General features: G+C 42.6%; 1 protein-coding gene and 1 long non-coding RNA gene across 3 annotated transcripts; one reads left to right on the top strand and one right to left on the bottom strand.

The window, feature by feature from the left end:
• Positions 1 to 845: 845 nt before the first annotated feature.
• On the bottom strand, positions 846 to 14,495 carry LOC147237412 (uncharacterized). Of its 2 annotated transcripts, none has more exons than XR_015106382.1 (3): positions 14,365 to 14,495; positions 9,822 to 9,997; positions 846 to 1,269 (listed from the first exon to the last, which is right to left on the bottom strand). It is a non-coding gene; the product is annotated as an uncharacterized LOC147237412 (long non-coding RNA). The 2 variants fall into 2 exon arrangements; XR_015106377.1 differs by having other exon boundaries at positions 14,264 to 14,373.
• gchfr (GTP cyclohydrolase I feedback regulator) lies at positions 14,464 to 16,301 on the top strand. Its single transcript, XM_086149347.1, has 3 exons — positions 14,464 to 14,629; positions 15,125 to 15,219; positions 15,794 to 16,301. Exons 1-3 carry the CDS (start codon positions 14,594 to 14,596, stop codon positions 15,921 to 15,923), a joined length of 261 nt encoding a protein of 86 aa, XP_086005473.1. The 5' UTR covers positions 14,464 to 14,593; the 3' UTR covers positions 15,924 to 16,301.
• Positions 16,302 to 17,146: the final 845 nt, after the last annotated feature.

The raw sequence follows: 17,146 nt of genomic DNA, 5'->3' as shown, positions 1-17,146 counted from the left end.
GTGTGTTTCCAAGTACATATGTGAGTGTGTAAAGAGTTGTCACTGAGTAACTCGTGATAGTCAGGCCTGTCTTCATCATTTTATACGCCTAAATGTTTAATACGTTCATTTTTATGATCAATTTTTTCCGCAAATTAGGACCCCATACAATAATTTGCTCAACAGAAACAAAGCTCTCTCTCTCTCTCTGCAGATGGAAATTTGCACTCATCCGGCACTTCAGTGTTTCACAGCGATTGAGGATAATATTGCTGATTTTTTTCAAAGTTTGTGTCCATCATGCCTTGCGCTGCTCACCTTTGCTGCCGATCAGAGAACTCAGTCCAATGTAAAGTTGTGGAACATCAAGCAAACCAAGGGAACCCCATCAGGCATATGGAATTCATCAGTCAGTAGTACCATGACATCATTGTCACATAATTGACTCTCAGCATCCCTCGCCCCCTTTTCTCTTTTGTTGTCAAACTAACTAAAGGCTAAAGTTATTTAAATGTTCTCGTTTCACATGTTCATGCTGTTGGCTGTGGGTTACAATATTAAAGACATGATTTTAACTGGCATCTGCTCATGGAGATCTTTCCCAGGCGGATATTACCAGACTGCAGGATGCTCCTTTTACAAAGATTTATTCAAATCTCAACATTATTCAGCTTTGAATGGTACAACCAAATGTCTGCTGATGCACAGTCGTGCAACAAAAACAATGCACTGCGAGTGTAATAGGACAGACATCCAAATCCATATGCGATGATGCTATAACCAAGCGGCTGCTCATGAAAAAGCAATCTTAACCAACGACACACTCCTGTGTGCAGCTGTTAAATTGGGGAAACCTCTTGGATTTTTCTGTATGACGAGGCACAAGTGCCAGGGCACTAAATCTGCTATTGTTGAACATTAAACAAAGTCAAGCTGTCCTGTCACAACTGCCAAGCCCATTGTTGTAGTTGTTTTTCGTAGAACAGCCATTTTTCTTGCAGTAATGCTGGGCCGATACACTGAACAGATTACCTCTGTCGAAGCTGTTCACAAACAAAAAACACATGTGGCAGCATATAATATAAAACATGATAATAACCACAGGCTAAAAGGGAATCATCATGTGACTCAGTCCGCACTGCATGCAGTCATGTAGGTTGTCTGTGGAGGTTCTCAGTCATCGCAGTCAAGGTGAATTCTTGTCGAAATCTTCTGGTCTTGGCAACCGGACTTGAATTTCTTCACTTGAAGACATTTCCCCGCTCATCCGATGGCATCTTCAGTTCCGAACTGAAGAAGTTGCCACAACAAGAATTCAGCCATGTAGTTATTTTCTCTCCCTTCGAATTAGTCGTCTCTTGTTTGCATTACATCCATGTCAATGTCCACTTACACACTGCTAAAAAAAAATAAAGGGTTCACTGAAATAACACATTCTAGATCTGAATGAATGACTATTCTTATTGAATACTTTGTTCTTTATATAGTTGATTGTGCTGACAACAAAATCACACAAAAATTATCAATGGAAATCAAATTTATTAATCCATGGAGGTCTGGATTTGGAGTTACACTTAGAATTAAAGTGGAAAAATACACTACAGGCTGACCAAGCGCTGATGTAATGTCCTTAAGACAAGTCAAAATGAATCTGTGTTGCTTCCCAAGTGGACAGTTGGATTTCACAGACATGTGATTGATTTGGAGTTACATTGAGTTGTTTAAGTGTCCCCTTTATTTTTTTGAGCAGTATATTTTACTTCATGGACGTAACAGATGTCTGCCAAAGATCCTATGATTTATCATCAAGGTCTGCGTCACTTGCAACGGAGAAGGAAGCCTAGAAGTAACTGAGTTGAAATATTCTATTGAGACATTTTGCGTGGGTCAGTCGAATAAAGAGAGCAGTTCAATTGGTATCAAATAAATTGGTCATTCCATATAGTTAGTTAATGGTATGAACTTGAGAAGATGGTAACATGATAACCAAAGACATTTTCAGCCTTTTCAGACAGTATTTAAGTCACTTGGGAAAATGGTACGATTGACATTTTTAAAGGAAAAATAGACCATCATTTGATTGAAAATTATCCAATTTCCTTGTAACCAAATGAATTGGTGAATTGAGGACTTTTCTGTTACAATCTCATCCTACTATGTGCATTAATTGGTCACACTAGATGAGATGTGAGACGAGATCAGAAAAGAAATTCAGTTTTCACAGATGTGTGAGCTGCCGGTTTTAATTACAAGTGTTGCTTTCTGTTGATAACAGTCAAAACTATCCCAATTGCAGGGGCCCATGGGGACATAATGCTCATACTAAAATGAGCTCTGGAAGCTGCAATGAGTGAAATGATGCAGTTTCTAAGGTGTTGTTCCTGCTGCAGATGGCATTGCTCTTAATCACTGAGTGACAGTCATGCCAGAGAAATTGTCAAAAAAACACATCCTGATGTTTCTCACTGTGTTCACTTGGTGATGCTGATCAGAATGTTTTACTGCGTGGTCCATGGTATGCTGTGTCAGTCCTAAAATCAATCTGTGAGTGCAACATGAAAAAGTGTGAGTAGATGAGGTGTTTGGGGAAGAAGTAGTGACAGAGTGGGGAGGAGGAAAGGAGAATTTAACCTTACCTATGTTAGGTATCTGCAAGAGTATCTACAGCACGGAGACACTTAATTTAAACTTTTGAGCATAATCTGGAAGACAGCATTGAAAAGCAGCTCAGCAATATATCTTCTCAGAGAGGGGGTGACTGCGAAGCGCTTCAGAAAGAAACATGGGTTGGGGAAGACACAATAGAATAAACACACAAGTATAAAAGTTTCATGAAGGAATTCATGGCTCAACGAGAGAGTGATTCGTCAAAATTAACTGGATGTAAAGCTATATAGTACGTAACCACAACACTCAATTTATCAGTAAGCTGCAGCCTCTCTCTTCCGTAGCTTTAATCTGTCCGTTGAATATTGGAATATCGCTCCAAGATATACTCACAGTAAATCATCATATATGCATGACCACCACAGTATAATCCATCTATTTTCAGTCCCCACCTGCCGATTCAAGCAATTACTTTTGCAGTGCATATATCCACTGCAGGCTTTCACCCACATAAAGTCGAGTAAATCTATCAGACACATCTGTTAAAGGATGGGATGTCCAACAGACAATATATTTTCAGAATAAATGTACTGCAAATTATAATAGATTATTTTAAAACCACCAATGTCATTTGTGAAACGTATTTTTGTGCATGAAGCACAGCTGCCGCTAATAATTTGGCATTACCTTCTGGACTTATTAATGCGGTGTTGCAATGAAAAGAGCTTCACTTGACAATCCACATGAATTTTGGGCCGGTTATCATGGCAGATGATTGGCTCTATATTTATAGTTTTTCATTTCATGTCAACACAATAGTGTTGTTGGCAGGCTGATCCAACTATTCTGAAAAATGTCATAAGAGGTTGCATTAAAACATCTTTCTTTCTCTCTCTCAGAAGCACCATGTCACAATGTTCTATTTTATAAAATTCACCCTTGCAATCATTCTTTTCCGTGTTGGAAGTTAATTGTTTACTTTTTTTATGAACATTTTTTGAAAGATTGGAAGTCATGAGAGCACGTTGAGGAAAATCTAGGGAGGTGGAGGTATGGGCTGGAAAGAAGAGGAATGAAGGTTAGTCGCAGCAAGACAGAATATATGTGTGAGAATAAGAGGAACCCAGGTGGGACGGTCAGACTACAGGGAGTTGAGATCAAGAAGATGGAGGATTTCAGGTACTTGGGGTCAACAGTCCAGAGGTAGCGGAGAGTGTGGAACAGGTTGACAAAAAGTGTCAGGGGAAATATGCGATAGGAGACTCAGACAGAATGAAAGGTGTACAAGACAGTGGTGAGACCAGGTATGCTGTATGGCCTTGAAACAGTTACAATGACGAACAGACAGGAGGCAGAGGGCGCAGAGATGTAGATGCTAAGGTTCCCTTTGGGAGTGACCAGGATGGGTAGGATCAGGAATGAGTCTCAGGAGAACAGCACATTTTAGATGTTCTGGAGAGAAGGTCAGAGAAGCCAGACTGTGATGGTTCAGTCATGTACACAGGAGGGATACTGAATATATTGGAAGACAGATGCTGGAATTGGAGCTGCCAGGCAGGAGGTCTCGAGGAAGACCAAAGAGAAGATTTATGGACGTAGTGAGAGAGGATATGAAGGTAATTGGTGTGAGAGAGGAGGATACAGAGAATAAGGTTAGATGGAGAAGGTTGACTGGCTGTGGCGACCCCTGAAGGGAAAAGCTGAGACGAAGAAGAGAAGGAGGAGAAGCCATGCCTTATCCAGAGTTTGGTCGTGTGGGCAGTTGCCGGAACAGTGAGGCCCTGACCTCCCTCTCCTCCACCACATGGTCCAGCTCCTCCGGGAGGACCCCAAGGCATTCCCAGACCAGCCTGGAGACGGTCTCTCTCGTGTGTCCTGGGTCTTGCCCTTTGGTCTCCTCCCAGACGGACATGCCCAGAACACCTCTCCCGGGAGGCATCCTGACCAGATGCCTGAGCCACCTCATCCGACTCTTCTGTATACGGAGGAGCAGTGGCTCTAATCCGAGCTACTCCCGGATGACCGAACTTCTCGCCCTATCTCTAAGGGTGAGTCCGGAGTCTGCAGAGGAAAATCATTCCGGCCGTTTGTATCCGTCACTACCAACAGCTCGAGCCCATCTGTGAGGGTGGGAACATAGATTGACGGGTAAATTGAGAGCTGAGCAGTTAGAGATGGTCCACTGTTCCACAGCAAGGACAGAAATCACTCTGGTCCTCCTGGACCCGAGGTTCAACGACCCGGCAGACCCTTTTCTCCAGCCCCGCTGAATAGACCTCACCAGGGAGGCTGAGAAGTGTGATCCCCCTGTCGTTTGAGCACACCCTCTGATCCCCCTTTTTAAAAAGGGGGATCACCACCCCAGTCTGCCGGTCCAGCGGCACTGTCCCCGACATCCATGCAATGCGGCAGAGGCGTGTCAGCCACGACAGGCGCCGACTGCCTTACGGCCTCAGCTCCAGTCGACCGCCTTGACAACGGAACATGGCTCATTTGGACTCAATGTCCCCCTGCCTCCCTTGGGACGTGGTGGTCGTTCTCCCGGAGGTCGTAGTTGAAACTACTTCTAACAGGGGACTCTGCTAGATATTCCCAGCAGACCCTCATGTTACATTTGGGTCTGCCCGGCCTGATCGGCATCCCCCCTACTATCGGAACCAGCTCACCACCGGGTTTTTATCAGTTGCTCCACACCTCACTTCACCTGAGTGTCCAGGATATGCAGCCGCAAGTCCGACGATAGGACCACAAGGTCGATCCAAGAACTATGGCCAACGGTGTTGGTGCCACGTGCACATATGGACACCTTTATGCCTGAACAGTGTTTGTTATGGACAATCCAATAACAAAGACTGATAACAAAACACTGCTCGGGTACAGATTGGGGGGGCCGTTCCTCCCAAGTTACACTGTCATTGTCCACTTGAGCGTTGAAGTCTCTCAGTAGAATGAGGGAGTCCGTAGTAAGAGTGCTCTCTAGCAGCCCCTTTAGGGACCCAAAGAAGGGTGGGTAAACTAAACTGTTGTCGGGAGCATAGCCACAAACAGTCAGAACCCATCCCCCCCACCTGAAGGCGAAGAGAGGCTACCCTCTCATCCAGCGGATTGAACCCCAATGTGCAAGCGAAGAGAAGGGGGGGCAATCAATATGCCCACACCTGCCGGGCGCCTCTCAGCGGGGACAACTCCAGAATAAAATTAAAAATGAATAAATAAATAAAAAGAGTCCAGCCTGTCTCGAGAGGCTTAGTTTCAAACTAAGGGGAGTCGGAATATCTAGTTGGAATTTGCGCACCAGTTTGAGCTTCTTCCCTGCCAGAGAGGTGACATCCCATGTTCCAAGAGCCAGTTTCTGCACTCGAGGATCAGCTATCCCCTGGCTCACGCTGCCACCGACCCCCTCGGCCCTTCCTGTGGGTGGTGAGCCCAGGGAACGAGGGATCCAGGTCGTTTCTTCGGGCTGTGCCCCAGCCAAGCCCCATGGGTGAAGGCCCAGCCACCAGGCGCCCCTGGGCCTGGCTCCAGTGACAGCGCCCTGGCATGGTAAGGTGGCAGCTCACGGAGGGGCTTTTGTCAAAAGTTTCAAAAAACATTATTTTTAGAATCTTTTTCACTTTGGTTCAACTTTTAACATTTAATGCAACTGGATGTTGAAAACAGTTCCTCCTAATGTGTCGAAGTGTTGTTGAGCAAGACACCGCTCCCCTGGCGCTAGTGGATGGCAGTTGGCTCAGCCATGGGTTAATTGCAAAAAATGAATTTCCCAACTGGGATTAATAAAGGATAAATTATTATTCATTCAGGACAAAAAAGACTAAAATTACAAGATGACAGGCCAGTGAGTGTGTGTGCTCGTGCATATGATCTGACTTTATGCCTATCTATGTTGTCAGGTTTTAATGCAGTTTCAATCAAATGACTTTGGAATCAAACAATATTGCAATTATTCAGCAGAAAATACATGAAACTGAAACCTGACAAAGCAAAACGTCTACAAATTCATGACAATGTTATTTGATTCCAGAGACATTTGATCATAGAAATCACTGAAAAACATATTTTCTATCTGCTATCTTCAGTCAAGCCAGGCTGTGTGTTTGGGGATACATGCATGTCTACGTGTATGTAAAGGGACAGAAATAGTTTAGGTTTCTTTTACGAGAAGATGAGCTTTCAAGAAACTAGATTTGATATCGTCTGAGAGGAACACAAATGCAAAAACCTCTCACACCTCACCTCAGAAGACAGGAAATGTCCAGAGTTTCCTCTGGACCCACAAAAGACATGCTCTGCCATCTCCACAGGTTATAGACCAAATGACCGAGGACTCAAATAACCAGCAGGAATCCAGGCAGTGCTGGTTTGTTTCGGGATGGTCGGGACAACCCTACAGATTTCCTTGAGGATGTCTTATGGTTAATGGAATAGATAAAAGACAGGTAGACAGTGCTGGGCAACATTATAATTTGGCTGATTTTATCAGACAAAACATTCATATTTCTGAGTGAAGTGAAAGAAGTGGCAAAGAAAGCCCAGGGAATTAAAAAAAAATAGAAGACACTGATTCTAGAAAGCCAGTAGATGGCAATCTACTCAGCACAGCTCGATCCTCTGAATGAAGCTGCTACAGATTACAGGCTGGGGATCACTTCTGGAGGCAGTCATGACACTGGTGCCTCTTTATATCATAGCCAATCAAGGTAGCCAACATAAAGCAGAAATCAGTGAAGACACTGGGATTTCTTCACTCACTGGTAGCTGACGTATAAACAAGGAACATGCTATGGACGGTACGGTGGCGCAGCAATTCGCACTTTGACCTTACAGCCCCCTGGTTCATTCCAACAGAGGACTTTTCTGTGTGGAGTTTATATATTCTCCCCGTATCTGCGTCGGTTTCCTCAAGGTTCTCCTCCCACAGCCCAAAAACATGCAACAGGTAAATTGGAAAAGCTGGTAAAATTGTCCGAATGCGAACTATCTGTGTAATATATACTGCTCAAAAAAATAAAGGGAACACTTGAACAACACAATGTAACTCCAAGTCAATTACACTTCTATGAAATCATAGTGTCCACTCAGGAAGCAACACAGATTCATTTTGACTTGTTTTTAAGGACATTACATCAGAGTTGGATCAGCCTGGAGTTTGTTTTTACACTTTAATTTTGAGTGTGATTCCTAATCCAGACCTCCATGGGTTGATACAATTGATTTCCATTGATCATTTTTGTGAGATTTTGTTGTCAGCACATTCAACTGTGTAAAGAGCAAAGTATTTCATAAGAATATTTCATTCATTTAGATCTAGGATGTGTTTTTTAAGTGTTCCCTTTATTTTTTTGAGCAGTGTACATACACACACACACACACACACATTAGATTATTCTTTTACACTGCAGAATTTATTTTATACTTATTATTTTTAGTTTGTCACTGTCTTGTCCTTGTATGTCCTGCTGCTGCTAAACAATTTCCCCATCATGAGACCATTAAAGTACATATCTCATACGTGGCCCTGTGATTGACTGGCGACCAGGGTGTACCCTGCCCCTCGTTGAGATGGCCCCACGACCCCGGGTAGGATAAGTGGTAGGTAATGGATGCATGGGTGTACTGGATTCACTTTACAAGTTCAATAAATCAGAGGCTGCGTCAGAGGAGTAGCTGATACCTACAGACTGCTGTGGTCCCTCATCAGGACTCTCCCTCCTCTTCAGGCCTTCCTCCCCCCAGAAACATGACCTGGGTCAATGTTTTCATTTCACTAGATCTTTTGTAGATCATAAAATGGTCCACAGTTCACAAAACTTTGAGCAATACACTCCCTCTCTCACACACACACACACACACACGGTATGCAAGGACCACATGCAAATTGATGTGAAAAGAAAAAAAAAAACATGTATTCATTTAGTATGGATAGATGCATTTGTTTATCTATTTTTGTTAATATTCCTCAATAATTCATCCCTTGACTGTTTTAAATATCACAAAAATACATTAAATAACATCTACAAAACTCTCCAACACCTTTGCCTACATTCCACACTATGCATATATTAACTACACTCGTTAAACAGCTGGGAACAAGGTGTCTTGGACTTCAATATAAAGTGTCTACAGCCCAGAGGTTTCAAGTTTCTTTGTCATAATTGTGTCGGAGAAATATTGGATTGGGATTCACTGTATTGTTGGTAGACAATGAGTGACCGCAAAAGTGCAATCAACAACCTGAATAATCAATTCAAAGGTTTCCCTAGATCACATGACTAAACACATGCTGACAGGGGCTGAAACTTGTTGACTTTACGACTGGAGGTCTGGTGGTGCTAAAAGAAAACGCCCCTGTGATAATTGTTTGGTGATCCAACACCCCCCCAAAAAAAAGATACCTGCAACAGCTTAGATTATTTTAAAGTGGGCGGCCCTCTGAAAACAGATACTGGCATTCATAATGGCCCTCATGTTTCCCGACTAACTCAAGAGAAACAAAAGAAAGAGACAAAAAGAAAAAAAAACCTTTCTATCAAGTTTATCGCTATCACATGATCTTAGAGCAGTGGTTCTTAACCTTGTTGGAGGTACTGAACCCCACCTGTTTTACATGCGCATTCACCGAACCCTTCTTTATTGGATCGAGGATCGGTTCGTTGATGGGTACAAAGAACAGGCAGAGTAGCCTTTTCATCGAATCTGGCTCCCTTCACCTTGAATTCAGCAAGCGCTATGTTCTTGTAGTTCCCATCTCCATGCAGCTGAAGGAAGCCTTTCCTTAATTTTGCCGGTGCTGGACTAGAATTGCTCATCTTGTCTTTGCAAATCATGCAGTTAGGACATCGATTCCAATCACGTTCCATCATACATGTGAATCCGTATTGAACGTATTCTTCCGACCGCTTTCTTTTTTTGCCTGACATAATTAGTATGAAGGGATTCAAATATTAAGAAAGAAATCACATGACGTACCATCACGACAGTCACAACTTACTACAACTGAGCGCGCCAAAATCCCTGCAGCACGGATAGGCCAAGCTATGTAGCGTGATCACCTGCAGCCAGTGATGTCATCACCAATGTGTGTCTTGACCTGCGCCGAAGCCCTGAGACTGACTCACCGAACCCCTGGGGTTCGATCGAACCCAGGGTAAGAACCACTGTCTTAGAGCCTTTGCACTTCTTAAACAGTCAGGTCTCTTACTGGTTCCCACATAGAGATTAAATTCATGAAATACCTTGTTTGAAAGGTGTGCGTGACCCAAACGCAAGGACACTTGGGAGGTAGGGTTTCTTAAGAGGTGTATTTGGCGAGGAAGGTGAATGGAGAGCTGTGCGGGGACCGGGTCATCTCCTGGGGGTCTCGTGAGCAATGAGCTGGCAAGGGGAGGCATCAGCCATCAGGAACTAGAAGCTGGTGAGGAAGCGCAAGATAAAGAATGCGTGGGGGGTTATTTTAACTAGCGAGGAAGAACCAACAATCTGTCACCAAAGGGCTGGCAGCTGGCTTGATGAGGCCTGATCAGCCGCAGCATTCACCTGGTCAATCAGGTTCACTGGTGCCGAGGGCTACACCTAGAGCCCTAGCCCCAAATCCCAACAGTGAGAGGGAGGCAGGATATTCGCAAAGCACTGAATAAAAACATACAGTTAGGCCCAGAAATATTTGGACAGTGACACAATCTTCGTTTGGGCTCTGCATGCCACCATATTGGATTTGAAATGAAACAACAATGATTCCATTGTTGTTGAAGTGCTGACTTTAAGATTTAATTCAAAGGGTTGAACAAAAATATGATTAAACATGCAGGAATGTTTGCTATTTTTATAAAAATGTTCCTCATTTCAGAGGCTAAAAGTAATTGGACAATATAACCCTAAGTAAAATGTAACTTCAATATTTTGTTGAGAATCCGTCGCAGGCAATGACGGCCTAAAGTCTGGAATCCATGGACATCACCAAATGCTGGGATTCCTACTTTCTGATGCTTTGCCAGGCCTTTAAAATAAACTTTATTGATATCCATAGGGGAAATTCCTTTGTCACAGCAGCGTGACCGTTGTGTCAAAAAAAATAAAGAAAAATGAATAGGAGTATAAATAGAAATAGAAAGGCAGAAGACAGGAAATAGCAAGACAAAAAAAATCCACGAATAAATTGACAGCAGATAAGTATATAACAACATTAGGAATGACAAAGGGCATCATCAGGGAACAGTGAGGGTGAAAAACACACAACTAGAAGTAAACCACAATATAAATAGAGTGACAAGAATAAATAGCAATAAATACAATAAATGAACAAAAATAGGGAGGGTGTGTGTGAGCTGGGACAAACAAGGAGAGATAACAGTTAGGACATGACGTGAGTGGGAAGCATAGAGAGATTGTGGAATTGTGCACGCAGTCGTTGCTTGTTTGTTGGTCTTTCTGACATAAGTTTTGTCTTGAGTAAGTAAAATGCATGCTCAGTAGGGCTCGGCCATTGCAAAATATTTCACTTCTTTAATTTAAAAAACTCCTGGGTTGCTTTTGCAGTATGTTTTGGATCATTGTCCATCTGTACTGTGAAGTGCCATCCAATCAACTTTGCTGCATTTGGCTAAATCTGAGCAAAAAGTATATCCCTATACACTTCAGAATTCATCCAGCTGCTTCGGTCTTTTGTCACACCATGCCACCGCACTGCCTCCACCATGTTTCACAGAAGATGTAATGTGCTTTGGCTCATGAGCTGTTCCAATTCTTCTCCAAACTTTCTTCCCCCAATCATTCTGGTACAGGTTGATCTTTGTCTCATCTGTCTTAAGAATGCTGTTCCAGAACTGGGCTGGCTTCTGCAGGTAGTTTTTTTTTTTTTTTGGCAAAGTGAATTCTGGCCTTTCTATTTTTGAGGCAGAATTATGGTTTGCACCTTGTGGTGAATCCCTTGTATTTACTTTCATGAAGTCTTCTCTTGATGGTAGACTTAGATACTGATACACCTGCTTCCCAGAGAGTGTTCTTCACTTGTTTGGATGCTGTGAAGGGGTTTTTCTTCACCATGGAAAGTATTGTGCTATCATCCATCACTGTTGTCTTCTGTGGACGTCCAGAACTTTTTGAGTTCCCAAGCTCACCAGTGCACTCTTTTTTTTCATTTTCAGAATGTGCCAAACTGTTGGTACATTCTGGACATTGAATGCAGTTGGACCCTCCTAACATTTCTTCCATCGTTGATGGATTTTGTTTTTGCAGCCTCAGAATTGTCTGTTTCACTTCCATTCAGAGCTCCTTTGACCGCATGTTGTGTGTTCACAGCAACAACTTCCAAATGCAAACACTACACCTGCAATCAACTCCAGACCTTTAAGTTGCTTAATTGATGACAGGTTACCGAGGGAAGAGCCCATGCAGCCTTGTTACTTTTTTGCAGGCTTCTGAGTCAATTGTCCAAATAATGTTCGGTCCCTTGAAAAAGAGGCGACAACTTATTAAAGAGCTGTAATTCCTAAACCCTTGTTCCAATTTGGATGTAAATTCCCTCAAATTACAGATGAGAGTCTGTAATTTAAGCCCATATTGATCATATAATTGCATCCTGAATATATTTTCGTAAACAGCTAAAATAACAATGGGCCTAATTGTAACACACAGTTACATTGCCTGTCGGGGAACAGCAAAATGTCTTCTTTGGGCTAACATGTCTGTGAAAGCTACTAGAATGACTCAGCCTATTGAACTTCCGCCCAGTATCTATACCATTTATCCTGCACTCTGTGTCCCAGGAAGTGCTGGAGCCCATCCCAGCTGTCAATGGAAGAGAGACAAGGTTCACCTTAGACTGGCAGCCAGTCAATCACAGGGCCATATATCGTGACATACAACCATTCACTCACTCCCTCACACTTCTTAGCAATTTTGGTCTCTGACTAACCAACTGCATGTTTTTGAACTGTGGGAGGAAACCCACGCAGACACTGCGAGCACATGCAAACTTTACACAGAAAGGCCTGTGCCAAACCAAGGACCTTCTTGCTGTGAAGTGGAAGGACTAACCACTGCACCACCCAGCTCTGAACACCTCTGGCTCCAAAAAAGAAATTGCCAATGCATTCTAAGCACCCAAATAAAAAGAATTATGTTGTACCTCACTCTGCCAACCAGGCTTACCTTAGCTATGCTGCTGTGCTGTCTGAAACTAGTACTGGAGGACACACATCACGATATAATGTAAACTATAACAGATGCTGAAAAAGTCACGTTTCTCTGGCTAACCTGCTCGGCAGTATATTGATGTTTCCTTCAGAGGTATGTTTTTTCGAAAAGTTTAAAGGGATGTTTCTAAAAGAGTCCCTTTTACCCATATTTTTTTTATTCTTTGCATACACCTGTGATGCCTGTGACATCTTGTACAAAAACAAACCCAGCCAAGACCCGTGATGCCAATGCATGTTTTCCTGACAGCTTACAGATATGACGCCACTGCGACCCCTTCGTGGGATACCAGCATTGATTTACACCCATCCTGCAATGTTAGCACATTAAGGAGGCTTAACAAGGCCCGAGTTCAACAGTGGCTTTATTGAGCCCTGTGGGAACTTGTGCAGCCAGTGTCATTTAAAAACATTTAACAACACCTAAACAACATCCAGCAGGAGGACCCAGCTCAGAGAGAGCAAGCAAAATATTTACAACATATAACTCACAAGTCGGGTAACGGCACTTGATGCAAATAATAAAACATCCCAGCTCCCACTCGATAAACTATGAAACATATACATCTTTATATATGCCTCATGGCTAAATAAACAAGATTTAGTTGCATTGCAGCAATGCATTACTACTAATACATTTTTGCTTTGAGTTTTTAAGTAGAATGGGGCATGTCCAATGAAATGTCCTGTTACCACCACAAGATTTATGGACGCATATCGTTATAATTCAAATTAAAATGCTAGAGAGTGCCATGATCATGGGTATCAGCAATCAGCTTGTAGGTAAACAGCTGGTTATGTGCCGTGTACTAGTGCCCAAACAGGCCACCAACACGTGCTCTCCTGTGCCACTTGGAACAGCAAATCCAAATGGAATTTTGATATATTTTTTGCATGGCAGGATATGAAAATAAATTGCTCACTTTAGTTAAGAGTCAAAATATGCTGCCACATTCTGGAAATGTAAAAGCATTTTGCTAATGCATTTTAATTTGAATTATGATGCCTATATGCTTCTATATGCATCCATAAATAACAAACTCTGTTAAGACTAGAGCTTTCCCCAGAGCGGAACGTTGCATAGCCTATCCGAATATCCAACATATTCAAACAGAGTCCCGATTTTATCCGAGTCCCTGTATTTATTATTTGTTTGTGGTCTTTAATTTCTCCAACAGTCCCAAAAACTATCCAGAATTATTACTGTTGTGCTGCTGAGGAAATTCATATGTCTATTACAAGGAAATTAAAAGTACAGATACTTGAATGTAAACCATGCATCTACTCTTTCTAGTCATTCCTCCTATTTAGAGTAAATCACATCAAGTTCAAGACAAAGTGGCAACTAAGAAATAAATAAAAGATGCATCGATCAAATAATACAAAATGAGTGTGTGGTTGTTGTATGTATACAAATAGATATAAAAAAAATCATATGTATTCATAGTAGTAGTTGGACAAAAAAATAATAAGATCTCACTAACCTCACTAAGCTCATTGGTGCATACTCAGTCTTTCATTTGATTATTTTGAGGATATCATCAGATTACATTGTCGGCATTATATTGGAAAAAGCTGTATTCACCGTTAAACCCATTGTTTTCTACAGGAACACAGTTCCCTCAGCCCGCCGGCTGTGTTGCCAGACGGCTGAGAGAGGAGAGCCGTGATTGGTCCGCCGGGGTGGGTGTTTCCGCATTCCGTAGAGAGCTGTCAGCTACACGATCGCGAACTGGAGACGGAACCGTCGCGCCTGACGAGCAGCTTCCTTCTCGGTTAAAACCCAGCGGAACACCGGTCTGGCCACCACCAGGATGCCGTACATGCTGATCAGCACGCAGATCAGACTGGTGTGTATCTGCGGCCGGCAGGATCCCATGTCACGCCCGCGGTGGAGTTGAAGCTCCGGGGATTTATTTACTCAGTTGAACGCACGCTAATGATCGATGAAGGTTGTCTTTGTAGATCATGGTTGCGTTGTGGCCTTTAATATTCTGCACGCTTGGAAGCAGGACACAATCGAGGCTGCAGACGAAGAAAGTACCGTGCGTATGGTTTAAGTAAAAAAAAACAAAAAAGCAAAAAAAGAAACTGTTTTGCCCCGTTGCCTTGAAATGAAAACCACATGTTGCCGGCGTCTATTGCGCATGTTCAGTTTGATGTCTGCACGACTCAAGCAGACTATCTCCTCTGGGTATTGGAGCATCTATTTTTAGGCTACTGGACATTATAAAACCCACCTGCTACCGGCCTGCAGGTGTATTCAGATATGCAGCTCGAGTTACATAAGAAAAATCCCAGTGTGTCCGTCTGTTTGGTTAATGCAGATATTTGCTGTCTTTCAGGAAAATGGTCCAACAAATGTGGGAGACGAATATTCCGATCCAGCTGTCATGAATTACTTGGGAGCAAGAAAAACAACTATGCTGGGAAATAATTTGTGAGTACTGTAAATGGGGAAGGTCAGTTAAGGTTGTGGAATCAATCAATCAATCAATCAATAGCACCTGAGGCATGTTATGCTTTTGCATCCAACCGGGAAATGGAACGACCAAATTCTATCTTGCTTTTATAAGATTTCAGAAATCATCACCAGGGAATAGTAAAAAATGTTGGCTTTTTTTCCAAAGCTGAAAATCCACTTGTCTCCCAGGTGTTCAGAAGTATTCACACTCATTTGCTATATTTAGGAAACTGTGTCTTGCATTTGGCAGCTACATTGATTAGTGCATTTTTGACAACAGAGCTCATATATAATTAAAAAACAATAACTCTGGGGCAGTTGAGGAAGACTGCTGCTTTGCAGGTTAAGAATAAACCATTCAATCTGATGGAAAACAGATCAGGGACTCGTTACCATTGTCAGTCTGATTCAAATGCTGGGAAATGGAACAAGGTGTGGAAGGCAGTGAACAAGCATCAGAGCAATTAACATATTTCTACGCTCCAAGCAAAGTCAACTGAAGCCAACATCTGTGGGAAAGTAGCATTACTTTGCGTTTATGCTCATTTAGCTCTGAGTACCATGTGGACGAGCCACCTCGCCTGGTGCTGGACAAGCTGGAAAAGATCGGCTTCCGCGTGCTGTCAATGACGGGGGTGGGACAGACGCTGGTTTGGTGCCTTCATAAGGACGCAGACTAAGGATCAAGATGATGGCAGTACCCTAGAGTGTCTCTGAGCCTTTAGGTGAATTAGTTTCTTCAGAGTTGTTCCACAAACTGATGTGTAAATCAGGGAATTTGAACTAGTTTAAACTGGAGATTATCCAGTCACTAAGGTTTAAGATTTTCAGCTGTGTGGGTCATAGGTCATCATTTACAAAGGAATTCTTGGACCCTTTTCCAGAGTTTTGATGAACCATATTCCAGTGTCTTTTGCCATTTTTAGTGGAGTCTGCTCATAGTAAACTTTACCAAATCATTAATGTACCATGATTAATTGATGGCTTTCTATTTCCAGTGATATGTAAAAATGTTTTTGGACTATTGTTCTGTAATTAAATCATATGCTTATGTGAAATGCCTCTGTTTTAATTTATGCTTGGAACCAGCAATCTTTTTTTCTCCAGATGTACCTCATACAAGACTGAAAACATTGCTCATGACAAACGTCACATGAAATCACAAAACCAGTTAAGCCAGCTATTACTGTGTTCGAAAAATGGCAGAAACAGTAGTAGTGTTTCTGAAAGCCTAAGATGGCATCCAAAAATGTCCACAATAAAAATACATTTAAGTCACTGTCAAAGAAAGGAAACAAAGGATTCATATTTGAGCTGTGACTAGAGAATGTTTATGTTTCTTAAAAGACAAATGTGTCTTGGATTGGCTCATGCAGGAGAACTCACCAATGAATGATAATCCTGTTTTTAATAGTCACTTCCACTACAGGACTTTACCTGGGGGGTGGCCGGGTGCAAAAAAAGCCTGCGGGAGATTTTGAGGCGTATCTCTGAGACTGGCTCAGATCATAAATCCACTGTGCCAAACTCTCCGCAGACCTGCTGCTTGGCACGCTTTCCTCCCCAAAGACAAGAAAGGTGCAATTGTTTTCCAGTCTTAGGAGTTTCCAGACACTTTGGCTTGACCGCCTCACGATGTGAGGAAGCCCCAAAAAGGTCCCTTATAGGTTGTGGAAGAGCCTCTTCCTCCTACCCTTGTTCGCATGCATCACAAGCCACTGTGGGCCCAGGGCAGGGCTGGTGGTGAATCTGTTTCCTGTAATCGTATTTCCTCTGTTGTCAAATGGACAGTTTGTGTGTTTCTGGGCTTTTTTTCACATTGTCGGAATATGAAAAAAAATGTTTACACATAAACAAAACCATATGATGAGGGGATTTTGCAGGAGGGGAGCAGATGTCTCCC

This window comes from Fistularia commersonii, chromosome 1, assembly GCF_037954325.1.
Source record: "Fistularia commersonii isolate RoL2024-O1a breed Wild chromosome 1, RoL_Fcom_v1.0, whole genome shotgun sequence".
In the NCBI taxonomy this organism is placed as follows: domain Eukaryota; kingdom Metazoa; phylum Chordata; class Actinopteri; order Syngnathiformes; family Fistulariidae; genus Fistularia; species Fistularia commersonii.
Note: the sequence above shows the minus strand (reverse complement) of the source record. Positions and strands in the feature narration are given on the sequence as shown.

Bases quoted from the DNA above. Each gene is read 5' to 3' on its own strand.
- gchfr (XM_086149347.1), top strand. From the start codon at position 14,594: ATGCCGTACATGCTGATCAGCACGCAGATCAGACTG. The intron at 14,630-15,124 runs GTGTGTATCTGC...GCTGTCTTTCAG, and splicing joins TCAGCACGCAGATCAGACTG to GAAAATGGTCCAACAAATGT. The intron at 15,220-15,793 runs GTGAGTACTGTA...ATGCTCATTTAG, and splicing joins ACTATGCTGGGAAATAATTT to CTCTGAGTACCATGTGGACG.